The sequence below is a fragment of the Vombatus ursinus genome, unplaced genomic scaffold (assembly GCF_900497805.2).
Source record: "Vombatus ursinus unplaced genomic scaffold, bare-nosed wombat genome assembly UNPS02014793.1, whole genome shotgun sequence".
NCBI lineage: Eukaryota > Metazoa > Chordata > Mammalia > Diprotodontia > Vombatidae > Vombatus > Vombatus ursinus.
The window spans coordinates 16,389,285-16,417,012 of record NW_020954571.1 but is presented as its reverse complement, the minus strand read 5'-3'; the positions used below and the strand labels follow the sequence as shown (position 1 = coordinate 16,417,012).

Here is a 27,728-nt window from a genome sequence, read left to right as displayed (position 1 = left end):
ACGTCAGTCCTGCCTCCTGTCTTCTGGAGTATAAGAATCACTGGAGGCTCTGGACAGCTAACCACTCTCTCCCCTGGGCCCCAAGAACCATGCTGGTGACTGTTCTTCTCTCACTGGCCCTGCTGGGCACCACTGAGGCTTGCAAAGGGCAGTCATCCTCCTCCCAGACTGGCATCGTATGCAGGATCACCAGACCAGCCATCTTGGTGTGTAAGTTTCAACTGCGGGTCCCTCCCTGGGGAAGAAGTGGTGCTCTTCAGAGTTGGGACAAGCCCTCTGACCCTCTGAGCTGAGCAGCCCGCCCAGGAGGGACATGTTGGCTTTTCTTCCTCTTCTCAGCCAAACTGACTGCTAACATGTGAGCCCATTTCAAAGATGGATTTTTATGCATGGATTAAGACATACAAACAGAATGGGGGGTGGAGGTGGGTCTTAAGCGTATCAGTCCTCTTCAGGTTTGTGGTGTAGACCCCAAATTATACCACAATAACTCTCCATTAGCCACACTTGGCTTATCCCAGGCAGCTATTTTAATTTCAACTTGACTACCCCCACCTGGCCTCCCTTGCATCACTGGCAGATGCTAGCAAGTGTATGCTTAGAAAATTCAGACTCACTTTGTTACCAACCACGGACAAGCAGAACCAGGAGGGGAAACTTGCCCCAAGAGGGAAAATATTACACCAATGACCCCTAGATCACCTTATATCCAGTTTTAGGAGAGCTATTTATGGCCAAGGTTTGGGAGCAAGTCTATGACTAGGGGCAGCTGGGTGGCACAATGGCCTGGAGCCAGGAAGACACATCTTCCTGAGTTAATATCTGGCCTCAGATACTTATTATGTATGTATGACCTTGGGCAAGTCAATTTAACCCTGTTGCCTCAGTTTCCTCATCTGTAAAATGAGCTGGAGAAGGAAATGACAAACCACTCCAGTATCTCTGCCAAGAAAACTCCAAATGGGGTCACAGAGCATCAGATACAGCTAAAACAACTGAACAACTATGACCAAGGTAAGACAGGTTAGCCTGTGGTAAAAATCAGATGCTCAGGCTATCATCAAAGTTAGATATCATTCTATATTGCTAGGATTAAAGGTCAATCCTATCACTTTGGCAACCTTCTTAAACCCATAGAAATTTTTAGCAAAGGATTTAAATGTAGGTGTTTGAGGGGTGCCATAGGAAGTCTCATGGTCACATTTACTTCCATTTCTAGTGAACCAAGAAACCACGCAAATGATTCAGAAGGCATTCCAGCGTGCCACGTATCCTGACATCAAGGGAGAGAGAGTTATATTGTTCCTGGGCAAAGTCAACTATGGCCTATACAAGTGAGTCTAGGGGCTTGGTGAAAAACCAGGTTACTCTTTGCCCTCTTTCCCATTTCTCATTCCCTATCATATACATTCAGGGCCAAGATTGTGGGAAAAGGACAGCCTGGGAGTCACTTGCCCAAGATCACATAGAGTCAGGGGCACAGCCAGACTACAAGCTAGGTTTTCTGACCACTTTCTCCCTGTTCTCACTGCACTGGAGAAGAAGCCCTCCTAGACACACCATCCTGTCTAGACATGGGGTGTTACACTCTAATCAAGCAAATATCCCCACCTGCATGAAGTCACAGCTCTGAAAGCAAGGGGAAACATTTTGTAGCACTGTATAAATACATGGCATTTTTATTCAAACTAATGCATCATAAGCACATTCAATGTGAACCATTACATTTGCCTCATAGTTTAATTAGGTAAAACTTATTGATTTATGAAAGGCAGAATAGTATAGTGAATAGAGAGCTGGCCTTGGAACCAGAAAAAGCCAGAGAAAGCCAGAAAAAGCCAGGTTTAGGTCCCTTCTTTGACACATGCTGGCTCTGTGACTCTGGATAAGTTAAGTTCTTGTTATCCCTGGCACTTCTCAAAGACTGAGTTACAGAATAATTGACTGTCTACCTGGGGGGAGAAAATTTCCTCATGGTATGTCCCCTATCCCAATGAAATTAGAGGTCTGCTCGAAAAAGAATTAATAATAAATACATCTCAGTATTCATGTATCTACATGGAAATGTTTGATGTTTTGACCTTAGTAACTCTGTGAGCCCATTTCCCAACTCTCCAATGAGAGAATTGGGGTCGAGATGATATTGGAGGTCTCTTTTCCCTCTGACATTCCATGTTCTAAGAGTGGCTTAATGGATAAAGAGCTGGCCTCAAAGCTAGGAAGACCTGGGTTCAAGTTCTCCCAATTACTCATCTTCCTACATGACCCCGGGAAAATAAAATCTCCTAAGACCATACATTACAGAGCAGGTGCCTACTGGCATTGGAGGAAATCTTCCTCCAATTTCCAGTGGAGGGAAGTTCCTGGTGCAAATGACATTTCAGTCCCTAGTGCTTACACTAGGGTAATAGTAGTGTAAGTAGTAGTTAGTGAGTAGTGGTGACTGGGGACGCCTCTTCTGCTCTGTTTCTGCTCTGGAGCCTGTTTCACCCCCATGCCCAACGGCACAAGGTCTGATCTCTGTTTCCTCTCCCAGCATTCAGATCAGCAACCTGTCCATCTTCAGCAGCCAAGCGGAGCTGAAGAAAGATAAGAGCATAGACATTGCAATTCAGAATGTGTCTGTGATCTTCAAAGGGACCCTCCAATATGACTACAATGGGAGATGGTTGTAAGTATCCTTTCAAGTGCTTTCTTGAGCTAAGAGACCTAACTCCTTGATGGCAGGGACTGTCTTTATACTCCTAGCATGTAGCATAGCATTGTGTCTGGCACATAGTAGGTGCTTAATAAATATTTATTGATTGACTGAGTTCCAACTTGCTGCATGAGGTTGAGCAAGGCATTTCTCTCCTGTAGGCCTCAGTTTTTTCATCTGCAAATTGGGGCTATTGGTCTAGATCAGAGGTTCCCAAACTTATTTGGCCTACTGCCCCCTTTTAAAAAAATTAATCTGTATTCCCCTGGAAATCTACTTTCTTTAACCCTTTAATGTTTTGTTTTTTAATTTGTGTCATTTCAAAAAAAAATACAATTTAGGGGCAGCTAGGTGGTGTAGTGGATAGAGCACCGGCCCTGGATTCAGGAGGACCTGAATTCAAATCTGTCCTCAGACACATAATACTTACTAGCTGTGTGACTCTGGGCAAGTCACTTAACCCCAATTGCCTCACCAAAAAGCAAATATATATATATAATTTAAAAAAAGATGCATCTTAAATTTAATAATTTATTGTAAATTTGTGGGAATTTTTCCTGCATTGAAATTTTGATGATGCAATATTATATCATATAATTATATAGTATCGTATTGTAAACAAGTTATTACACGCACAAATTCCTGCCGATGCATGCTGGACTTCCCAACAATGCATGACACATTTGCCTACCTGCCAACACTTGCTTGTTAAGACCTGTTGTCGGACTTGACCACTGGTCAGTTATAACTTGTATTTTGTGTGTTTATTTGGAAAATAATGGAATCACCGTGAGTTTAACTCTGTTAAACAACAGATGAAACGTGTATGAATGCTTTTTCAAAATTTTCTTCTCTTTCCTTATGCTTCTACCTCCCCTTTATTTTTATTTAATGCGCACCCCCTCCCCCAATGGCACTGGAGGCAGCTACTGCCTCCCTGGGTCATTCCAGCGCCCCCTAGCTGGCAGTATCACCCACTTTGGAAACCAATGGCCCTAGATTCTCTCCAAGGTACCTTTCTTCTCTGATGGCCTGGGTTCCATAATCCCACATACCTTCAGGCAAATACCTTGTAGAAGAGCGTTTTCAGTTGAGCAATCAGTTGTCTCCAGTTGTCCCAGGTAATGCTTAAAGCTTCTCTGTGGGTATTCTTCGTTTTACAACAATTCTTTATACCAAATCCCAGAAGCATGGCAAGGATATAGATGGAAATAAATTATATTACTTGAAAATTCAAACTTAAAGGATTTGGAGAAAAGATTCCTGGCTATGTCAGGGAATTCTAGAACCTGGGACAAATTCAGAGTGGAGGGGAGACATAGACCCTGGGACGTCCCAAGGTGAGTGCATACTGCCTTTGCCATTGCTTCCTGGTGCGCCCTATAGCGTGGCTCCCAAACCAGGCAGTGTGAAGGCAGTCTGCTAAAGCTGGATGCAGGGTATGTCTGTAGGATTCAGACCTTTGAGGGGCGTGTGTGTGTGTGTGTGTGTGTGTGTGTGTGTGTGTGCTCTCGCACTTACTTCTTCCCCACACTGCCTCAGAGGGAAGTGCCCTCTCTAGCTGTCTGTACCACAGGACAAAGCCCTAGACACTCTCTGCCAGTTACACCTCTGCAAGGATCTGATGTGATCTCTGACTGATCAGCTCTGGAGTCCCTGCAGCTCAGCTCAGTTAGCTTGCTAAGGGTCGCACATTTGGCAGGTCTCCCACTCCTTGGGTCCTGTGCCATATCTCCTGTTTTATAATAGGAGCTCATGGGGACTTAGAGTTTGTCATTCAGAATTTCTCCTGCCAGGAATGCATTGCTTTGCTGTGGTGAAGGAGGTTGGTGGTAGAGTGGACCCCCCGGGTCCTTTAAGCTGAGAAGGGCTGAGTCTTCTGGTGCCATGGAGCCAGAGAAGTGTGTTTTAGTGTCTTAACTTTCCTTATTAATCTTCCTTGTTAGACTGGAAGTTCATCGGTCTGTTGACTTTGAAATTGACGCTTCACTTGACCTCCAGATCAATACCCAGCTGAGTAAGTAAGCACAGTACTGAGCCATGCCTTGTGACTTGGGCCTTGCACCTCTCCCATGGGTCTGGTCTTGGCATCTGGAATTTACTCAGCCCTAGGAGTCTGAAGCAGCTCCTTGGGGGTGAACTTGGGAATTGGGACACCTGGGTTCTGTCCTCAGCTCTATCACTTGCTAGCTAGGTAACCCTGAGTTAGTCATTTCACTTTCCTTATCAGTCATGTGGGAATAAGGTCTAACCTTGATCATAGGGTTGTTGTGAAACATGGAATTGTCACATAATGAGCACAAAGGATCAGCTCTTCCTTTGCAATCTCAGTGGGCCCTTACTCCCATCCCAGGAAGGGAGAGACTGCACACAGGGCACATGTGCTACCCCCTACGTCACCCAAATCCATTGCCCAGCTGGTGAGCTGCCATGGCCTAGAGAGGCAGTGCTTTGGCTCCCCCTGCTGGCCTAGGCTCTTTATAACTGGGGCTTATTTTTGGAGAACAGATTGCAATGCAGGGCGTGTGCAGGCAGACACCTCCGACTGCTCTTTGTCTTTCCACAAGCTGCTCCTGCGTCTTCATGGAGAAAAACAGTAAGTGCTTCCCTCACCCCAGGAACCAGCTCTGCCATTCTGTGTCTGGAGCCTCCCCCCATTCTGATATCCTATGTCCTAACACCCCTCTGACATCCCGTGTTCTAAGGTCTTTTCCAGCTCTGATATTCTGGGTGCTGAGCCCCCCCCCCACTCTGATATCCTGTGTCCTGACACCCCTCTGACATCCTGTGTTCTGAGGTCCTTCCCAGCTCTGATATTCTGGGTGCTGAGGTCCCTCCTTACTCTCATTTTAAAAAAAAATTATATATATGCATATGTGTGACCCACATAGACATGGGTCTACGTGAGTCTACAACTACGTGTAGACAACATATATATATATATATATATATACACACACACTATATATATATATATAATTATCTACACACAATATATATAGACATAGTATAGTTGTGGACTCACGTAGAGCCATGTTACAGTCATATATTTCATGTAATCATGTGATTGCATATAGATAGAGCTTTTTAGGATCAGGGCCCCAGTGGTGTTAAAGTGGAAAGAACACTGGCTTTGGAGTCAAAAGTCCTGCCACATGTTATCTGTATAACTTTGGGTAAGTCACCACCTCTCTGAAACTGTTTCCTCACCTGTAAAATGAGGAAGCTAGACCAGATGGCCTCAGGAGTCCTTTCTAGCTCTAAATCTATGATCTTACATAGGATTTGTAAGAGCTATAAGCAGGAATTCGGCATCTAGTGAAAATTCAGTTGAAGAAGGTCTAGAAAGGGCTTGTGGATTCTTTTTCTCTTCAGATCCCTTTGATGTGAGTTATAGGCTGCATAAGCAAAACTCCCTTTTCCTGCTATCATTCCTTGTTCCTTCAGGCCCCTTCCCCTCAGTTCAGCATCTCTGGAGCCCCTATGCTGCTCTACCTTTCCATTTCATTGTCACCTGTTCCATTGATTACAAACTGCCCTTTGTCTTTCTTCCCACTCTCTTTCATCTATTTGCTTTCATGTAAACCTAGTTTCCCCAAGAAGACACCCATTCCTGGCTATTCTTCCCATCTCAGTACTATATTACCTTCTTTCATGGCTCCAGACATAGTGAGCCAGGAGGAGGAAGAGTAGACATGGGCCTTGCTTCTCACTGATACTTCCAATTTACCCCATCCCTCTATATATCACCCTGCTCATACACTGGTGGTTATTACTATTCTCACCAAATTTCCACCACTAGTGATCCTTAACCCTGGGTAATCTTTCCCTTTAACCCCAATGATACTGGTGGAGAACCTCTAGATGAGGCTAGTCTCCAGACTGTAGCATGCAGGAATGCTTCCTTAGATTTCAGTGCCTGGGTCAAAGCCCTAGTTACTCCACTTGAGTTATGACTCTGACCGGAGACATAATTGGAGGATTTCCTCCTACTGTGAATGAATTAAAAACCAGATGCTTTTCTACATCCAACAGACCAGGCTGGATTGAAAAACTGTTTACAGACTTCATCTCTTTCACTTTGAAGTTGATCCTGAAAGGGCAGGTAAGGAGTTTTCTATAGAGGCAAGATGATCCTTCACCAGAATGCCCTCCTTTGAGCTGACAAGGCTCTGTCCCTAGACACTAGGCTATGGAGCACAGTGTCAGGTGATTTGGGCCATTGATGTTCCTTCACTTTGAAAAAGGGCCCACAGAGCAGATTCCTCCAGGTCCCTGAATACAGATGCTATTGGCCTCTGAAGGAATAGGGCTGACTCCTCATACTTGTTCCTTGGGTTCACTTGGTTTGACCCACATCTCATTGCCGGGTAGTGGAAGTACCTGATGGGTCTGAGACCTAAAAGGGAGGGAGGATTCAGTCAGCTATGATGACACCAGGGATTTGAAAGAAGCCCTTTCTCCAGTCTGCACCCCCTAAATCTCCCTTTGTCTCTTGCCTCTCATTCCTCAGGTATGTAAGGAAATCAGTGTTCTTGCCAACATCATGGCCAATTTTGTCCAGGACAAAGCAGGTAAAATGTGGCTTCTTTTAAACCCTCCTTCTGTTTTCCTTCTGACCTTTTGCATCTTCTTTCTTCACAAATAATTGATCATAGGATTTGTATCTGGAAAGAGATATGCTAAGCAGTAGTTCAATTGAATGGATTTAAAACCAGTTGAATGGCTAGATCCAAAGAAGAGTCATTAGTGGGTCTGTATCAGCTTGGCAGGAGGACTCTAATGGAGTGCTCCAGGGATTTGTGCCAAGTAGCCCAACTAGTAGGTCAAAGGATGGTATCCGGGCCTTCTGAGTGTTACCTGGAGGACCTAAGTGACTGAACTTCTGAACCACAGAGATAGCAGTTTAATTGTGGTGGTGGTGGTCGTAGTAGTGGTAGTAGTAGTAGTAGTAGTAGTAGTAGTAGTAGTGGTGGTGGTAATAGTAGCAGTAGCAATAGTAATTAGCTAGCATTTATATAGCAACTACTATGTGACAGGCATGTAAGTATTTTACAAAGATTATCTCACTTGATCCTCAAAACAATCCTGGGAGGTAGATGCTATTATTGTCCCCATATTTTGAAGAAACTAAGGCAAACAGAGATTAAGTGGGTTGCCCAAAGTCACACAGCTAGTAAGTATCTGAGGCTGGATTTGAATACAGGTTTTCCTGATTCCAGGCTCAGCACTTTATCCACTTTGCCACTTAGATATAGATTGAATTAATTTCTGCCTCTGTGCTCTGGTAGTAGGTTTGGAGACTTCCAGATAGAGTTGTAACTATGAGAGATTATACCTAGGGCAAATTCATTGGTGGGGAAAAGGGAAGGGAGATTGTAGGACAGAGGACAGCCTGATGGGGGGAGGTGGCTGTGGTGGTACCCAACACAATCCAACAAAATGGTGGGCAGTAGCATGAGAGTATCCAGAGCAGTCACACTGCTAGGAAGGAATTGCCTCTCCCCCAGAGAGTCCTAAAGCGCATTGTGCCCTCTTCCTCTAGGGAAGGCACAAGGCAAAGCATAAGGACTCTAGCTGTCTTTGGAACGAATCATGAAAGCATGCCCATTCATGAAGAAGGACACCCCCTACCCCCTTGTTGTTGCTTGTGGGGAAAGCCTCACCTGCCTCATGCTAGTGTGGCTCTGGTTCCAGAAAATGCTCTCTCTTGCACTGAAGATTCTTATTCAAATTAAGTCAGTAAGTATTACCAAATAGCCATTATGCAGATTGGTAGCAGTCCTAGATACAATGAGGGGCTAAAAAAGATAGTGCCCCTATCTAGTTAAAGAGTGCAAGAATTGGGGCAGTTAGGTGGCACAGTGGATAGAGCACCAGTCCTGGAGTCAGGAGGACCTGAGTTCAAATCCTGTCTCAGACCAGACACCACTTGACACTTACTAACTGTGTGACCCTGGGCAAGTCACTTAACCCCATTTGCCTCACACACACAAAAAAAAGAGTACAAGAATCACCCAAGGATCAGTGTAGGATATGTAAATATCATGGAAGAGGCACAGATAATAACAGCTATAGGAGGTTAGAAAGAGAGATACCTGCAGGCTGAGGTGGATAAGGATTTGAGCTAGACCTTTCTTGTTATCATTAGCAATAGCAGCAAATATCTGTGAAAGATCTATTCTGTGACCAGTGCTGTGCTAGGCATTAGGGCTGCTAAGAATACTGCCTGGGTGATTTGGTGCAAAGTACTTAACCTCTCTGGACTTTATTTTCACTCTCCATAAAATAAAAAGATTAGACCAGATGATCTCTGTGAGGTATCTTCCAGAGCTAGATCTTTGGTCCTAAGTATAAGACATAATCCTTTCCCTCAATGGGGGAAAATTAACTTATGAAACAAGACAGATGTCATTGGTCAGTTGTCAGTGAGGGATACAGACTATAAGTGCTTCAGAAGTCCAGAAACAGGAGAGCTCAGTGAGAAATAGAGCAAGGAGAGACTTCATAGAGAAGGGAAGATATAAGCTGGGCCTTGAGTGGGCCTTCATGCATTTCCTCCCCCCCCACCAAAAAAAAAAAAACCAAAAAAAAACCCAAAACCTGGGGATCTAGGGAAATGACTCATGGCTTGTCATGCTTGGGCTTTAACAAAATACAGAGGTGTGAAGAGAGGGAAGAATTAAACAGGATCCCAAGATTCTGAGCCTGAGTGACTGGGAGAATGCTAGTACCATGGACAAGGACTGGGAAGTTTGGAGGGAGACTGTTTTGAGAAAGGAAAAATCCACACTGGCCATCGCCACACCCTCCTTAATCACTGGGGAAAGTGCAGACAATGTAAATTTTATTCCCCCTCTAATCAAATGCCCCTTTACCCACGGGGAAAAACAGGTCCTGACCTGGATACATTTTGTTGGGGTAGGAAAAAGGGGAATGTAGGTGATATCTGAGGCCAAAAATGAGGTCATTTTTCTCCCTAAATCATAATTGAAATGGGGATAGAATCTTGGTGTCTTGAGACCAGGTCTCCAAATCCCACAGTCCTGTCGCCTCCCCATGCTTCTATATGTAATGGCTGGGGTAGGGGTAGATATAGTTGAGGTAGAGAAGAAAATGCCAAGAGGGGCATTTAGGATTCTTAAGCTAGCTCCTGATTTTCCTCCTTTCAGCCAACTTCCTCACAGATGGAGACATTGGTGTGGACATCTCCCTGACCAGAACCCCAGTAATCAAAGGCAGCTACCTGGAGTCACATCACAAGGTTGGAATGAGTCAGGGAAGACATTTATAGGTGGGGTTTCTGAAGGGGCTGGGCCTAGGATAAACCAGAATTCTTTATTCTACCCCCACTCTCCTCATTCATCATTCTGAACTCCCACTGGATATCTCTTAAGCCAATAGCATCCAGGGAGAAAATTGGATTTAATGGAAAGAGCACTACATTTGAAGTCAGACAACCTGGCTTCCAATCCTGTTACTGCAGTTTGCTATACATGAGACCTTGGGCCATTCATTTCATTTCTCTAGTCCTCATTTATAAAGTGAAAGAGCTGGAATGGATTATTTATAAGGTGCCTTCCAACTCTAAATCCTATGATACACACCTAGGCCCCTTCCCATGGAACCCAGTTTGTGGCCAAAGACCACACTTGCTTTACACTCTGTAGGGCTCTTTCCCGATGTCTGTTTTGGAGCTCAGTAAGAGTTCTCTTGGGAACAGCTGTCCAAAGTCTTCCTACAGCCTCTGCCCGATTTGTTTCTTAACTATCACCACTGAATTAGGGCAGAGGTCAAACTCCTTCTCCATCTGCAAGTCAAGTCCAACCAATTGACTAGCCATGCTAAGGGGGAGGGGCGTTTGAGGGGTGGGGGGAAACTCTGGCATAGGATAATCCAGTAGCTATAGGGAGAAGCTAGCAAAGAACAAATTTAAGTTGGTAGTGAGTAAAAGCATCCTAACAATGAGGGTTTTTCCCAAAGCGGAAAGGGCTGCCTCAGGAAGTGGTGGATGAGGACCTCGTTGAAAGTCTTAAGTAGAGATTGGATGCCTGTTTAGTGGGTATACTGAGGTAAGGATTCTTTTTGAATTATGGGTTGGACAAAATGGCTAATGAGGTCCCTTCTAAACTCTAAAATTCTGTGACTCTGATTCTGACCCTACAGATATCTTTCTTGGAGGATAATATTTGTTTCTGGGGTTTGGGGATACATGATAAGATTTGAGCAAGACAGAAGATCGCCCTGTGTAATTTTCTCTGACTTCTCTGGGCTGATCACAGGGTCATAGATTTAGTGCTGGAAGGAACTTCTGGAGTCATCTAGTCCACTGCCCTTACCTGCTTTGCAGATGACAAAACTGAGGACCAGAGAGGTAAAGCAGCTTGCCCAAGGTCACAAGGTAGTGAGTAGCAGTAGGTTTGAACCAAGGTATTCTAAATCTAAATCTTCTCACTGCTGAACAGTGAAAATGGCCATGCTGCTGACATTAAAACCAATCTCTGTTCTTTGCGTGTGAGACAACTAATGTCAAGGCACAGAGGGTATATGACATGCTGGAGGACAGAGAGAATTAACATTGTCCAGTGAATAGGAAGATTGGTGAATCTACTAAACAGTTGCCAATAATTTGACAAAACAAAGTTCTGGAATTCTCTCACCTTCCTCTGATTTTTTTCTCTAGGGTTTCCTGACCTACAAGAACCAGTCCTCAAGCTTTCAGGACTCTACCTACACCCCAAACCTCCTGGGTGACTCCCGAATGCTGTACTTTTGGTTTTCTGATAAAGTCTTGAGCTCCCTGGCAAAGGCAGCCTTCCTGGACAAGAGACTAATGTTGACCCTGACAGGAGATGAGTTCAAGGTCAGAAGGGATGGGCTTCTGTGTCTGGGGGAAGGTATAACACCCACCTATGCCCGAATTGAGAATGATAGCTGTGGAAAAACTTGCAGGCACTCTAATTGGCTTCAGATAGAATATTTGGATAGAATAATATCTTATTCTAGAATCATCGAATCTCAGGGTTGGAAGGGACCTTCAAAGTACCTCAACCAGCTGTCCTTGAACGTAAATCTCTCCTGCAACAGTCCCAATAAGTGGCCATTCAGATAAAAACCCAGCTCAAACAAAATCTCCTTAAGGATTAATAATTATATGTTGTAAGACCCTGAAAGACAGTGGCGAATAGTGGTTAGAGTATTAGCCACAGAGCTAGGTTGAGTCATGCCTCTAACACATATTCATTGGGCAAGCAGCCTGATCTCTCAGGGCTCTGGGCAATTTTTTAAGGCTGTAAATTGGAAAGGTGTTGGCCTGCTTTGGTAGAAGAATTTTTCCTCCTGAGTGTTGCCTGTATCAATGAAATCATAGGGCCAGTCCTTTCCCTTGATCCTTAAGACTTCTGATATGAAATGATTGTCCTCTGATCTGAGGTCCCCCTCACACCAGCTTTCAAAAGGGCCACCCACTGTAGCTGTACAAAGACATGTACCTGAGCTTGGCTCTGCCCTGTTGAACATTTTTATCAATGATTTAAGTAAAGCCATAGATGGAATACCTCCCAAATTTGCCATTGAAGTAAAGCTGGGAGATATAGCTCTAACTTATCGGATGACAGTGTCAAGATTCAAAATGACCTTGATAGTCTAGAATGCTGGGCCAAGTGTAAGAAGGTGAAATTTAGCAAGACTAGTCTTATACTTGGGTTCAAAAAAACAAACTTCACAAATATGAGAGGTGAGGCATGGCCAGAGAGCAGTTTATCTGAAAAAGAGCTGGGAGTTTCAGTGGAATGCAAGATCAAAAGGAATCCACAGTATGACGCAGCAGCCAAAAAAGCAAATATGCATACATACATACATACATACATACATATATATATATATTTTCCATTTAAGAAGCTAATGCAATCTTGGGCTGCAAAAATTGAGTAATATTGGTGGTGTCTGAATTAATGAGGTCATAATACTTCTGTACTCTTCAGTAGTGGTTGTAGTAATAGTAGCAGTGGTAGTGGTAGTAGTAGTAATAGTAGCGATAGTCACAGTAGCAGCAACAGCTAGCATTTATTAATAATATATCATTTTTCCTCACAACAACTCTAGTAGGAAGGTATTAGTATTATCCCATTTTGAAGATGAGGAAACTGAGGCAGACAGAGACTAAGTGACTCACCCAGGGTCACACAGCTAGTAAGCGTCTAAGGCCAGATTTGAATTAACCCCAGGTCTTCTTAATTCCAGGTTCAGCACTCTATTCACTGCATTGGTAGACCATATCTCTAATACTTTGGTCAATTCTAGTCACAGTGTTTTAGGAAGGACTTCAATAATCTGGAAAGGGTCCAGAGAAGGACAATGGGAGGTGGGGCAAGGATTATTGAACCTATTTTACAGATGATGAAACTAAGCCACAGAGAAGTTGGGTGACTGGAATTCAGGTTTCTGACTTCTAGTTCTGGGTTCTTTCCACTCCTAGGAAGCATAGTATTGTAGAAAAAGCACTGGATCTGGAGTTAAGAGAAATCTATGTTCAAATCCTGGTTCTAATGCTTAAATAGCTGAGTGACCTTGGAGAAGTTCCTTCACTTCTCTCTATCTGCATTACTTTGTCCGTAAAAAATGCAGGTTACAATATTTCTAACCCCTCACAGGGTTGTTGTGAAGAAAGAATTTTGTGAGTCTTAAAGTACTAGAGAAAGGTGAATTAATTGTTAATACCGCTATTATAATTTCACTAAAAAAAAAATGAGACCATGTACCATAAGCTCTCTCTTCTCTTCACCTCTAGGCTCAGTCTATCTCTACATTAGCCCCTCCTCACTTAATTCTTCTTTGTTCCAATCTCAGGTTAAAGAGGTGGCCCTTCCCCCTGCCAATCCAACCCCTCCACTTATGTGCTTGATCCCTATTTCATCCAGGAGTTTTCCTTTCTATTATTTCCTCTCTGTCCCTGATTTCCAATCTCTCCTTATCTAGGGCCTCCTTCCCTGTTGCTTATAAAGATGCTTCCCTAACCCCACAGAAGCCCCTTTATATGATCCAACTGTCCTCTCAAGCTCCCGTCCTGCCTTTCTCTTCCTTTTTACATCCAAACTCTTAGAAAAAGCTTCCTACAGTCGTTGCCTCCACTTTCTCACACCTCCCACTCACTTCTCAGCCCCTTGCAATCTGGCTTCCCTCCCCACCACCCAGCTGAAACCATTCTCTCCAAGGTTACCAAAGATCTATTAATCACTGGATTCAGGAGCAACATTTGATATTATTGACTATCTTCTCCTCGACACGCTCGTCTTCCCTGGTTTTCCTTACACAGCTCTCTCTGTCTCTACCTGTCTGAGTCCTTTTCAGACTCCTTTGCTAGAGCATCATCTTCGTCCTCATCTCCCTCCCCACTACGCCTCCCCCACCCCATATATGGGTGTATTCCAGTGTTCTGTTTGGAGCCCTCTTCTCTTCTTTCTCTACACACTCTTGGGGGAATCTCATCTGCTCCCACTGGTCCAACTCTCTCCTCCATGCAGACAACTTCCAGATCTATGCAGGCAGCCAGCTTCAGGACCTCTCCTGAACTCTGATCCTGTATCACCAATTGTCTATTGGACGTCTCCAGTTGGGTATACCAGAGGCGTCTCAAGCTCAAAATTAAAACTCCAATCTCCATGCCTTTGCACAGACTGTCCCCTATTACCAGGATGCACTCCTTCTTCAACACCAGAAAATCTCTAGCTTCTTTCAAAATTCAGCTCAAGTCCCTCCTCTTACAGGAAGCCTTTCTTGATCCCCTAAGTTGCTAATGCTCCCTACGAAGTCATTTAATATATATTTTGTTTATTTTTTCTCTCTTTCTCTCTATATGTACACATACATATATATGTATACACATACATACATATGTGTGTATATATGTATATATACACAATTATACATACATATATATATATATATATATATTTACATATGGAGAAAGAGTTTTCCCCTAATAGAATGTAAGCTCTTTGGACTTAATATATATTTTGTGCCTATTTTCTAAATATATATTGTTTTCCCCTAATAGAATGCAAGCTCCTTGAAGGCAGAGACTGTTTCCTTTCTTCTTCTTTTTTTTTTCTTTTGGTTTAGTTTTTTGTTTAGTTTTTTTGGTAGGCAATGGGGTTAAGTGACTTGCCAAGGGTCACACAGTTAGTAAGTGTCAAGTGACTGAGGCCAGATTTGAACTCAGGTCCTCCTAACTCCAGGACACATTCTCTATCCTCTGCACCACCTAGCTGCCCCCAGAGACTGTTTCATTTTTGTCTGAGTATTCCCAGTACCTAGTGCAGGGCCTGGTAAATACAAGGCACTTAAGAAGTGTTTTTTTTTTTAAGATTTCAAGTGCATTTTATTACATTAATAATGCCACGTTACAGTTGATAACAGACTACCTTTACTTCATATGTTAATTTTGGAACAATCCAGAATGATGCCAGCTTTGATGAAAAGGAATTTCTCCTTTTACTGGCTTCTCCAATCTTTTGGGACAACTCTGCCAACAGGGGACAGGTTCCATTCGATTCCAATTTGTGTCGCTGCATGTGCCCAAATGGCAAGACAGAAAGTGGCTCCACTTAGCAATATCGGGGTGCCATACTTATCATGAAAATTAGGCAGCCTATCTTGGTGTTTCTGCCTTTCAACAGTTTGCTGAAAGCTGCAAACCAAAAAATGGCTCAAGGCCCTCCTAAACAGAGGGAACAGCACCAAAAGAGCAAGAAGAAACCACAAGGGACTCAGGTTGTCGATAGCATGCCAAGCACGTTGCTCCGTCCTTGCAAGAAGTCAAAAGACAAGAAGTGTTTTTTGAAAGACTAAATGCATATATTACTATAACTATAACTTGCTCTCCCAGTTTGCTTACAGTATCAGCCTTTATGTCTGAATCATGAATCCATTTTGACTTTATTTTGGTATATGTTGTGAGATTTTGATCTATGCCTAGTTTCTGCCATAGTCTTTTCCAGTTTTCCCAGCAGATTTTGTCAAAGAGTGAGTTCTTATCCCAGAAGCTGGGATCTTTGGGTTTATCAAATAATAGATTACTATAGTCACTGACTACTGTCTTGCATACTTAACCCTATTCCACTGATCCATCACTCTTTTTCTTTTTTTTTTTTAAGGCAATTGCGGTTAAGTGACTTGCCCAGGGTCACACAGCTAGTAAGTGTCAAGTGTTTGGTCTGAGGTCGGATTTGGACTCAGGTCCTCCTGACTTCAAGGCCGGTGATCTATCCACTGCGCCACCTAGCTGCCCCCACCACTCTATTTCTTAGCCAGTACCCAGCAGTTTTGATGATTGCTACTTTATAATACAATTTAAGGTCTGGAATGGCTAGGCCACCTTCCTCTGCATTTCTTTTCATTAGTTCCCTTGATATTCTGGACTTTTTGTTATTCCAAATGAATCTTGTTATTATTTTTTCTAACTCTATAAAATAATCTTTTGGTAGTTTGATTGGTATGGCACTGAATAAGTAAATTAGCTTAGGTAGAATTGTCATTTTTATTATATTAGCTTGACCTACCCGTAAGCAACTGATGTTTTTCCAATTATTTAGATCTGACTTTATTTATGTAAAAAGTGTTTCGTAATTGTGTTCATATAGTTCCTGGGTTTAAGAAAGTAATTCCTTACAAATGCTCTTTCCATCAGACTGCTTCCTCCCCAAGACATCCCCTCCCATCCACATTCTATTCTATTTTGTAGGCGTTGCTGGAGAACAAAGGCCTGGATACCACCCAAGGCATCTTGCAGAAGGTAACTTCACTATTTGATGGGGTGTATTGGGGGGGGGTGGATTTGGAGATCTTTAAAACCATGTGATACATCCCACTCCAGGGCTAGTCCTAGGAACTCCCTTTATTCCCTCATCCCCATGGTTGGGCTAGGTCAGGGTAGAGAAAACCTATTCCATGGGGATGACAGAGGGCCCTGCAGCCTCAGACCCTCCCCTAAAGAGTGGATCCCCTAAAGTTGTTTATATGACTCTGGATTGCTTACCATCTTTCAAAGTCAGGTGAAATTACTTTGAGTTAATAACCCTTCCACCCACCATCCAAATTTCCACTGCAATCAATCAATCAATGAACAAGCATTTTTTTTCAGTATCTTGGATGCAGTGCTAGCCAGGCACTGGGAAATGCAGAGGATTCCAAATGATGCACAATCCTAGCCATTTCTATTTAGTTTTGGTTACATTAGGAATTTTTCTTTGGCTATTGATTTACCTCTCTAATTTTGGGCAACTTAAGTTACTTATAAACCCACTGATGAGAGGCAGGAACATGCTAGAGAATTAAATGGAGCCAGCTTGGGGGGGATTATTGGCAATAACAGAATTCATAAAGTAGGTAATCCAATTGTGGATAATTGACAATTTATTGTTGTTGTTCAGTTGTTTCTGACTCTTTGTGGCCCGTTTGGGGGGTTTTCTTAGCAAGAATACTGCAGTGGTTTGCCATTTCCTTCTCTAGCTCATTTTACAGATGAGGAAACTGAGGCAAATAAGGTTAAATAACTTTCCCAAGGTCACAGAGCTAGTATGTGTCTGAGGCCACATTTGAATTCCTGACTCTAGGCCACGTACTCTATTGGTACACTGCGTCACCTAGCTTCCTCCTTTTGAAAATTAACAGTATTGTTATTAATGGGTGTCTGCCCAGTACTAGCAGGTTGTGCAGAGGCAGCCAGGAAGCTAATTAGCTAACTGCCTTTCCTAGGGCAAACCTTGCCAAGAACACCCACATCTTCTTTGGAACCCAACTCACAGTCACTCAAAAACAAATTTTTTCTGGAACCAGGGGTCTTCAAGGGCTCAGAGTACGTGGTTGTCAAGTTTTGGGTTTTTTTTCAGGCCATTTGTATTTTTAGTTCCCTTTTTTTTTTCAATTAGCAAAAATCTATTTTCTCTCCTTGCCACCTCCTCTCCTCATTGGGAAAAAAAAAGACATGAAAAACAAGACACTTGTAACAAATGTGCATAGTTAAGTAAAACATATTTCTACATTGGCCATGTCATGATCATTTTAATCAAGTGATTAAACCAGTGAGCCAGAGCCCAGGGCTGATAAGGCCCAGATCATGAGTCCTATCCCTTTTAGACTCATTAGTTACCTCAGAAGAAATAATGTATGTGAAATAAATTTCAAACCTTAAAGTATTATATAGATATAGATATGTACATGCATATATATATACACATATGTGTCACTTAATATCATTATTTTCTGACTGCCATCAAAGCTGTAACTAGGGTGGGGTGCTTGGTCCTTTAAACCAGGGCACTGACATTTGGGCAAAGCATGTTTCTATCATGTGGTTTCCCTCTATCCAAGGAGGGAAAGAGAAGGCAGATACCAGGGCCCTGGCAGATCAGTGTTGGCACAAGGAACAGCTGAGAATATGGTCTGATAAAGAGATGCTGCTTATTCAGATTGCATGCCACCTCAGGCAGAGGGTGGAGTCAGCTCCTGGGCTACTTAGGCACCAGTGGTGGGCAAGGGTGTAGTCCTCTTGATCACTTTCCAACCATATGAGAAAGGCTCTTTAGGGCTCCGCCTTCTTTAAAAGAAAGGATATATTTCTCTGAAGCTCATTTTATTTCAGAGGCCTCTTAGCACATTCTTCTCAGGAATAAGAGCATTCTAAGACCTTGAATCCTCCAGAGACATGTTCCAGGGTAGGGAACATGCTTCTCTGTTCCACATTCAGTCTGGGGGAAGGGGTAGCATAGCAGCCCCTTCCAGGATGGGCAGGCTGAGAGCTGATTGCCCACATCATGAATTCTAGCCTCCCTCAAATGAATCTGTCCCAAATGCCAGGATGTCCAGCTCTGGCTCTGTCAATCCTCTGAGTACTGATGAGATCAGAGGTACCATCAAGGCAGGGCTGCTAAGGAGATCTAGTCCTTAGTGAAAGACACCAATTACCACCGCAGCAGGTACCCTAAAAGCCTGTGTGTGTATTAGTCAAAAAGCATTTATGAAGAACTTACTATGTGCCAGGCACTGTGCCAAGTTCTGGTCCACAAATCACAGCAAAAACATGGTCCCTGTTCTCGAGGAATTCACATTCGAATGGCAAAGACAACGTGTAAACACAGCCTCAGAAACTTACTACTTGTGTAATCTCGGGCAAGTCACTTAACCTCTGTTTGCCTCAATCTCTCCATCTGTAAAAAGGGGATAATAATAGCATCTACCTTCCATTCTTGTTGTGAAGATAAAATGAGATAATATCCATAAAGTGCTTAGCACAGTACACAGCACATAGTAGGTGCTATATAAATGCTAGTTATAATAATTATTATCTATATGTACATAATATACACAATATGTAAACAACTTTTATAAATATACAAGATATATAGAGTGTAAATGGGAAGTAATAGCACTGGGCAAGGGTAGGGGATAAGGACTGATGAGGTGGGAAAGATGCCATGAAAGTCTTGCAAGAGGTCAGATTTGAACTGAATCTTGAAAGGGGCCAAGGAAGCTAGGATTTGGAAGTGAGAAAGGAGAACCTTCTAGCCACAAAAGACAGCAAGTGAAAAGGCACAGAATTGGACAATGAAGTGTCATGTACAAGAACAGCAAGAAATCTAGTACATCAGTCATACAGTTTATTCTATATACTATCAATCATAGAGCCCAACTAGCTGTTGCTAAATAAAGGTTCTTATCTCTGTCCTGGAAGAGCAGGGGTATCAACCCTTCCAGGCTCCTGACCTCTGTCTCTGGCGTGGGGGTGGGGGTGGGGCTCATGTCTCTTGCAGATTTTTCAGATTTCCTCCATCAGTGACTCTCAGGTGGTGGTTCAAAGCCTGACTGCCCCCCTCATAACCTGCACGCTGGAGGGTACTGTAGTGAAGTCCTCTGTAAGTGTGGAAATCCAACTCCTGCACCAGGACCAGGCTCCTACTGTGGCATTCTCTTTTGAAGAGGTGGGTGCGATACATTCTGGTTCCCAGATGTCACCAGATTGTAGCCTTGGGCCCCGGTTTCAGTTGCAAACATCCTTGACTCCCCTCTCTAATTCTGAGAGTCCAGGCCTAACTCCCCCTGCCCTAGGTAAGTACAATACCATTAGCACACACACCTTCTGCCTGTAGAAAGTAACCCGAGCTCTGGGGTTGCCCTGGGTGCCAAGAGACTGCTCATATCGGATGTGCCCAAGCCAAAGGTTTTCTCCCTTGGCTTTTGTCCCAAGTGCGATATGCAAAGAGCACTGGACAGGGAATCCAGAGACCAGGGTTCTGATCCTAGCTCTGCTACTAATGAGCCATGTGACCTGGGCAAGCCCTTTTCCCTCTGGTTTCTTTCTTTGTAACACAATGATAACTACCTTTCCCAAACTACCTTGTATTTAGGTACTTAGTATAAGTTTACATTGATTCACTATATATATATATATATATATATATATATTTACATTTATATATATATACATATTTGTATTTATATATATACATACATATACACATACACATACATATGTGTATATATGTACATTTCCCCCCAAGTTCATTCTTCTATTTTTATTTTTTACGAGTATTTATATTCTCTTCCTCCCTCTTCCCTCCCTTACCCCAACTGAACAATAATAAAAAAGAAAAAAAAAAGAAAATCCTTCTAACAAATGTGCCTAGTCTAGCAAATCAAATTCCTACATTGGTCATGTCCAAAAATGTATGTCCCACTCTGCATTTTAAGTCCCTCACTGCTCTGGCAGAAGGTGGGTCAATTCTGCATATATTGACATCTCCATATTGTCTCCCCAATTCGAATGTCAGTTCCTTTCAAGTTGAGACCTTTTCATTCTCTGTGTACTAGAATGCCCTGCACCTACCAGTAGCTGGTGCTTATTTTTGTTCATTACAAATTGATTTCCCTTGCTACCTATGTAAAGCCCTTTGCAAAAATTAAAGCACTATATAAATGTCACTTTTTATACTTAAATACCCAAACTTGCTTTGTTAAGATTTGTTTGCATATTATCTCCCCCATTAGATTGTAAACTCCTCGAGGGCAGTCTTTTGCCTCTTTTTGTATCCCTAGCACTTAGAATCTAGCACATAGTAGGCACTTAAATGTTTATTTAATGAATTAATTGAATGAAACAGATCTACTTCATTTGGGAGTCCCCTCCCAATAATGCAGATCATAACCCATCCATGTCTGCCCATCCTATCCTTCCTTAAGTTCATCACAAGGGGTTCACCCAATGTGCTAGAGGCCATAATAGTAATATTATGATTCCTTTCCCTAGAGCACTTAGTTCCATAACCTTCTTATCTATCTTTAAACATTTGGTTGCTTATGAGGCAACTCAAGACAACCACTACCAGGACAGAAAGTACCCATCCCATCAGAAAGGAAGGACCCAGAAGAAACCTGAAACCCCCTGCTCCATAGCTGGTTCAGTCTGTATTTTTGCTTGTACAGCTATGATTGTGTCAGCCACGTCTTCAATGTAGCCAGCTCTGAGCTAGGATAATCAAGCAAGAAACATTTGTTAAGTACCTACTATGTAATAGGCAATGAACTTACAAAGGTAAAAATGAGTCTCTACTCTGAGAGCTTGCACTCTACTTGAGACAAAGAGGAGAATATTTGATAAAATGTAGGATTTGGAAAAGCATTCGCAAGATCCCTGGGACATCCTTCTCTCTAAATTATTCTTTTTAGTAGGGATTCTTAACCTGGGGTCATGAACTTTTAAAAAATATATTTTGATAACATTATTTCAGTGTAATTAGTTTCTTTTGTAATTCTATGCATTTTATTTTATATGTTAAAAAAAATTATTCTGAGAAAGTGCCCATAGGCTTCACTAGACAGCCAAAGGGATCCATATTATAAAAATGATTCAGAACATTTGCTCAATACCTGAGTGATCCTGGCCAAGTCATTCCCTATCTCTGAGTCTAATCCATAATATGAGAGGCTTAGACTAAATGATGTTTAGTTCAAATGAGATAATGACATTTGACAATGTTAAAGTATCATGTAAATATCAGCTATTGCCATCTAAGGCGCCTTGGCTCTAAAAATCCTATAACCCACCCCTGAGACAATGGACGAGTCAGAGGCTGCTCTATATAGCTCGGTCTTCTGTAAGGGACAAGGAGCTAAATAAGGACTATTGTCAATGAGATGAAGGCAGATCAGTGAGTAGAGGGAGAGTGTTTGGCTCTGAAAAAGCCCCAGGATCTTTCCAGAGACAGAAGAAGAATGAAGGAAACCCTTGGCAAAATGTTCTTGTGGTCGAAGCACGCTATTTTCTTTTTTTTATTTCCCACAGTTTTTCCCTTTTGTTCTGATTCTTCTGTCACAACATGACTAATGTGGAAATATGTGTAATAGGATTGTACATGTATAACCTATATCAGATTGCTTGTCATCTTGGGGAGGAGGGAGAGTAGGGAGGGAGAAAAAAATTTGGAACTCAAAATCTTGAAAATTATCTTTACATGTAATTGGAAAAAATAAAATACTATTAAGTGGGGTGGGGACTGGGCGGGGGGGAGAAATGATGCTTGTGGGCCTGGAATTTGAGTGTTAACCATCAAATGTGGGATGCAGACACAGACAGGACCTGAGTCTTTGGATTTTTCTCCCCAGGATGTTGTGACTGTCATTCAGGCATCCTACGAAGAGAAGAAACTGATTCTAAGCCTCTCTGATTTCCAGTAGGTCCCACAAAGTGAGGAGGGGAGGGTAATGGAGTAGAAGATCCCTTTAATTTAAGTCCATCCCTTTAATTAATTTAATAATTACTTAAGTGAATTTAAACTGAGAGCCTTCTGTACGCCCAGTCCTGTGGCAGATGTTCCTTGGGATGCAGGAGGAAATGTAATCCCTTCCTTAAAGGGAAAGAGAGTTGAGACATAATTTACAAGGTGCTGAGTGAAAGGAAGTATGGTATAATGAATAGAGTGCCTGCCTCCAGTCAGGAAGACCCAGGTTCCAGGCTTGTTTTAGACAAATTTGACTGTGTGATCCTGCGCAAATTATTTGACCTCTCAGTATCCCAAGCAGCTCTCTAAGACTAAAGGTTGCAAAAGAGTTGCTAATTGCATTAGCTAAGGGAGTTGGGTGTTTTTTATGCTAATGAGATGGCTAATCTAAAAATGAAAGTTCTAAGTACCCAATAAAGGGTATAGACAGTAAAAGTGCAAGGAAGAAAGAGATGAGTGAGGATGGTGGAAAGAGAACAGTGTCCAAGAAGATGCATTCATGGTGTGTGGAAGGGATAGCAAGGAGACTGATCTGACTGCAGTGAATAGTGTGTTCTGGAGGGGGCTACGGAGCAGGTTGGCAGGGTAGGCTGGGGGCCAGCGTATGGAGGCCCTGACAGGCAGGCTGGGAAGCAGCGAGCCATGGAAGGTCAACACTTCCCTCTTGTCTGTTTCCACAGGATTCAGCACAAATCTTTCCGTTCTGTTGCTACATTATCTATGGTAGGTTGACCCTGGAAGAAGACAGAAAAAGAAAGTGCTTAACTCTGCCATGCAGGTATCCTCATGTCTAGGGCCTAGAGAAAGAAACCAGGCATTGAGCCCAAAGGAAATTAGCTTTTTGCCTCTTTTTGTGCCCTATATTAATGAATCACTCAATATGATGATCCATATTTGTGAGGAGAGTGCCTATGTCTTAGTATAATGGCAGTTGAACAGGATATGTGAGCTGTCTTCCAGTTCCATTCTAACTTACTGTCTGACCTTGGGCAAAGTCACTTCATTCATTCATTCATTCATTCCATTTCTGGGATGGGGAAGGATCAACCTCAACCCTACCTAAGGGTTAATGAAAGAATCACTCTGAATGTGTTTTGAAAAGTATAAAACACCTGCACAAATGGGGGAGGAGGATAAGGTGGGGAGAGGACAGGTGTTACAGGAGAGGCAGCCTGGCTTAATAGAAAGAATGCTGGACCTTGTTAAGAAGACCTGGGTTCAGATCTCATCTCTGACACTTAACAAATGTGTGACCCTGGGCAAATCACTCCATAATAATACTCATGGTATGCACTTTTGCGAAAACCAAATGATAATTTATGCAAAGCACTTTGCACCCTGTATAGGTGTCAGCTGCTTTTATTATACGGGGAATAGTTAAGGGGGAAGGAAGAGAATGAGTGGGCTGGGTGATAAAAATGAATAGGACCCTTGAAGGTTTAATAAACTGGCAGCCATTCAGATTGATGAGAAATTGTGAGGAAGAAGTATGTACACCCAGGCCTTCTTCCTTCCCTAGGAATTTGGAAGATCCATGCATCTGGATTAGTTCTATCCCTACCTTGGGACTCTCTCACTTGTGATTTCTCCATTTGGCAGAGCCAAGAGTCAATCCAGGACTTCCTGAAGATCCTTACAACCATGGTGGGCATGCCTGTGATCATCTCCCGTAAGTGTCCTCGCAGGGGGCAGGGAGGAACTGGAAGGAGCTTGTTGGGTTTGCACTCCCAGGCCAAAGAGAAAGGTTGAGAAAGAAGTGCAGAGTCTCTAAGCTGCCTGGGATGGGGAAGGAGCCGAGGATGTAGAGTCGGAGCACCTGGGCTCCTCTTCTACCCTGATGTTCATTATTTATGTGACCTTGGTCAAATCACTCAACCTTCCTGGGCATGTTTCCTGTTTCCTCATCTGAACAAATAAGGGAGTTGGCCTAGATCAGGAGTGGGGAGCCTGTGGCCTGGAGGCCACAAGTGGCCCTCTAAGTCCTCAAGTGCGGCCCTTTAGTTGAATCCAAACTTGAAGTTGGAAAACAAATCCTTTTATTAAGGGGATTTCTTCTGTGAAGTTTGGATTCAATCAAAGGGCTACAGTTGGAGAACTAGAGGGCCACATGTGGCCTCCAGGCCACAAGTTCCCCGCCCCTGGCCTGGATGGATGCTGAGGATTGTGACCCTATGACTTATTGCCAGAGTAGTTAAGGAGCCTCTGATGAGGGAGGCACACATCTCAGGGCTCTGAAGGGGTTTTCTACTGGAGAAGGAAACCCTCTGATAACCAGGTCAGTCCTATTCCTGAATGGTATCACCTAGACTGGGCTCCTTCAGCCCTCAAAATCTTGCTTTTCCTCTGTGTACAATGGGACTAGTGTTCATCTACCATGTGATGTCCTGTTGCTGTGCATTCTAGGGTCCCAAGGACCCACCACATTGAATTCCTCCCTATTCTCTCCCTAGGGCTGGAGCCAGCACTCACAACACTGTTGAACAGTAAAGGCCTAGACCTCTTTGATATCATTAATCCGGAAGTTCTCACCAAACAGGTGAGTAAAGAGATGGGGATCAAGGTCTCCATGTGCTTTCCTAAATCCCATAGGCCCAGGGGATCTGATTTACTACTCATATGACCTTGGGTAGGGCACTCAAGTTCCTTGGACCTCTCTTACTTCATCTGTAAAATGGAGGTGGAGTGAAGAGAGGGGAGTGGGCACAGGTGACCTTGAAGATTCCTTTTAGCTTCTAATCACATTCATCATCTCACTGATTTTTTATACTTCTCTGTCCCAGGGTAGGATGGTCCCAGAGAAGTACTTGGGTACTTCCCTGGTAGTCTGTGGAGTAAGCTATACATTTTTTCCTCGTGAGGAGTAGAGGAAAGAAGGATAGCTCTCCTGAAAACTCTGAGCATCCTGGGAATTTGTTCAAACTATTAAGGGAACATTGCCCTGCCCTTCACTTCAGTATGGCAATACTCAAAGGATCTGTGGCACCTTTATGATTCTGAGATCTACAGGAAACTTCCAGCCTATGGGGGGAGGACATGGGGGAGAGCACCTATAGAGGATTGACAGGAGGGCCTAGGCAAAAACTGAAAGAGCACTGGCTCTGGGGTCAGAGGACCTGGGCTCAAATCCCACCTCTGATACAATACGAAGGGCAAGTCACTCTAGGTCTCTGAGCCTCAGTTTCCTCATCTATAAAATGAGAGAGATGGACCAGATGATTGTTGAGGTTCCTTTCAGGTCTAAATCTTTCATCTTATGACCTCTATTCCCCACCCCCATCACCTATTTCCCTTTTTTTTCCTCAGGGTTACTTGGTCCTCCAGATGGACTTTGGATTCCCCCAGCATCTGCTACAAGATTTCCTCCAAACCATCATCTAAAAGAGAGCCAAAGAGGGCTGCCTGGCCAACTGAACCAAAGGGAGATTGGGGAAGGTTGCCTTAGTCTCCTCACCTATCAAATGGGGATAACCATGAACACTTTCACTGAGGCACCTCACAAGGTTGTTGGGAGCATCAGATGAGCTCATGGGTCCAAATTGCTTTGTAAATCTGCAAAGCTGTTATTATTCTAATTATTCTCATTAGTATTCTCATTGTTTGGTCCCCCTTGCCTACAAGAAAATAAGGCCAAGAAAATAAGAAAGAACACCGGTGGTATTTGCTGTCTTCTCACCTCCCTCCCCAATTCTTACCCCTACTCTACAAGTAAGCCAGAAGCCCTCACAAGCTCCTATTGGTATTAGTCAATGTCATTAAAGCTGTGAGTTACTCTTCCTCTTTAGTGGGAGACTGGGGAAGATGGAGGTGTCTATTTCTGTCTAAAAACCATGAGGTAGTTGGACTCCTCCCTCTTTGTCCTTCATGGGTTTTTCTTGTGGTCCCTAATGGTTTCTGCTTTCGTGGCACTTCCTCCAACCCTGTTAACTTCTACAAGACAAGTCCCCTTCATTGTAAGATTTCCTTATACCTTCCCTCCCCCAGTGCTGGGGTCATATGGTAGCCACCACCATGGTTTGGGGGTTTCCTACAATCAGAGTCTGAAATTAGAGCTGTGGCTGAATCCTAAAGCATAAGGGCTACCTAATCCCCCTCTACCACACACTTGCTGTGTGACCTTTGGCCTGTGAGTTTGCTTCTGTGGGCCTCACATTTCTTTCCTACAAAATAAGAAAATTAGACAAGATGATCTCGAAGACTGTTCTCAGCTCTTATAGCCTAAAAGTCTATATTCTAAGATCATTTCTCCTCTTTGAGCTTCAGTCTATTCATCTGTAAAATGAAAAGATCAGACTAGGTTATCTCTAAGGCCCTTTCTAGCTCTTATATTCTGCTATTCTCAAAAGCCAGGACAATAAGGAGCAGCGATTTGTTGGTTGGTTTGATGTGGTTTAAAGGGATTGTTGACCCTTTCGCGCCCCCTTTAGTATACCATCACTTGCCAAATTTATCTCCCTAAAAGACTACTCTGGTCATGTCACTCCTCTGTTTGAGAACTGCCAATGGCACATGCCCATGAGATAAAGTCCAAATTCTTATTTGGCATCCTCAGCTTGGCATTCAAAGTCTTTTATAATCTAGCTTCAGTTTATCTAACTCTCGGGTCAGAGCCTCTCACAAGGGACCAGGCACACTTTGGGAATATTCTCACTTCTCTGATTCATAGGACCCACCCCCACCCTTCTCCCCTGCCAATGATCTGGAAAATACTATATGATCCCACCTAATGTGTTGTCACTGACTTCCCACAAAGCTCAAAAAAAGGAAAGTCAACGTTTTGTAGGAAAGCAAATAGAATGTACAACAAAGCTCATGGAACATAAAGACATCTTCCAATGAATATCCCACCCCTAGAGGCCTGTGTAGGGCCTCAATCACCTATAGTCCTGGGCTAAGTAGGGCATTGCCTCTAGGCTACTGAGCAAGGAGTGGGATGGTTTAGAAGACTCCAGGAGAGTTCCTCTTCCTTGGGTCATAGACCTTAGCTCTTTAGTCCAACCCCCTCAATTTACAGATGAAAAAACTGAGATCAAAGGAAATTAAGTGACTTACTCAAAGTCATATCAGAGGTAGGATATGAACCCAGGTTCTCTGAGTTAAGGTTTTTTCTACTGTACAACACTGCCTCCTATAGTTTTTTGAGGCAATCAGGGTTAAGTAACTTGTCCAGGGTTACACAGCTAATAAGTAGCTGAGGCCAGATTTGAATTCAGGTCCTCCTGACTTCATGGTAGGTGTTCTATCCACTGTTCTACCTAGCT

At 43.2% G+C, this 27,728-nt stretch overlaps 1 protein-coding gene and 1 pseudogene across 1 annotated transcript; one reads left to right on the top strand and one right to left on the bottom strand.

Annotated features, from left to right (window-relative positions):
• CETP (cholesteryl ester transfer protein) lies at nucleotides 1-27,275 on the top strand. Its single transcript, XM_027869532.1, has 16 exons — nucleotides 1-210; nucleotides 1,220-1,334; nucleotides 2,537-2,671; nucleotides 4,645-4,715; nucleotides 5,207-5,294; nucleotides 6,734-6,803; nucleotides 7,212-7,272; nucleotides 9,871-9,962; nucleotides 11,382-11,561; nucleotides 16,440-16,490; nucleotides 19,507-19,674; nucleotides 22,355-22,422; nucleotides 23,151-23,193; nucleotides 24,070-24,139; nucleotides 24,921-25,006; nucleotides 25,774-27,275. The coding sequence occupies exons 1-16, from the start codon at nucleotides 90-92 to the stop codon at nucleotides 25,846-25,848; spliced, it is 1,494 nt and encodes a 497-aa protein (XP_027725333.1). The 5' UTR covers nucleotides 1-89; the 3' UTR covers nucleotides 25,849-27,275.
• Nucleotides 15,065-16,416, bottom strand: LOC114048599 (annotated as a pseudogene).
• Nucleotides 27,276-27,728: the final 453 nt, after the last annotated feature.

Excerpts from the sequence above, each read along its gene's own strand:
- CETP (XM_027869532.1), top strand. The coding sequence starts at position 90 with ATGCTGGTGACTGTTCTTCTCTCACTGGCCCTGCTGGGCACCACTGAG. Across the intron at positions 11,562-16,439 it reads TGACAGGAGATGAGTTCAAG|GCGTTGCTGGAGAACAAAGG; the intron begins GTCAGAAGGGAT and ends TCTATTTTGTAG. Across the intron at positions 25,007-25,773 it reads CGGAAGTTCTCACCAAACAG|GGTTACTTGGTCCTCCAGAT; the intron begins GTGAGTAAAGAG and ends TTTTTTCCTCAG.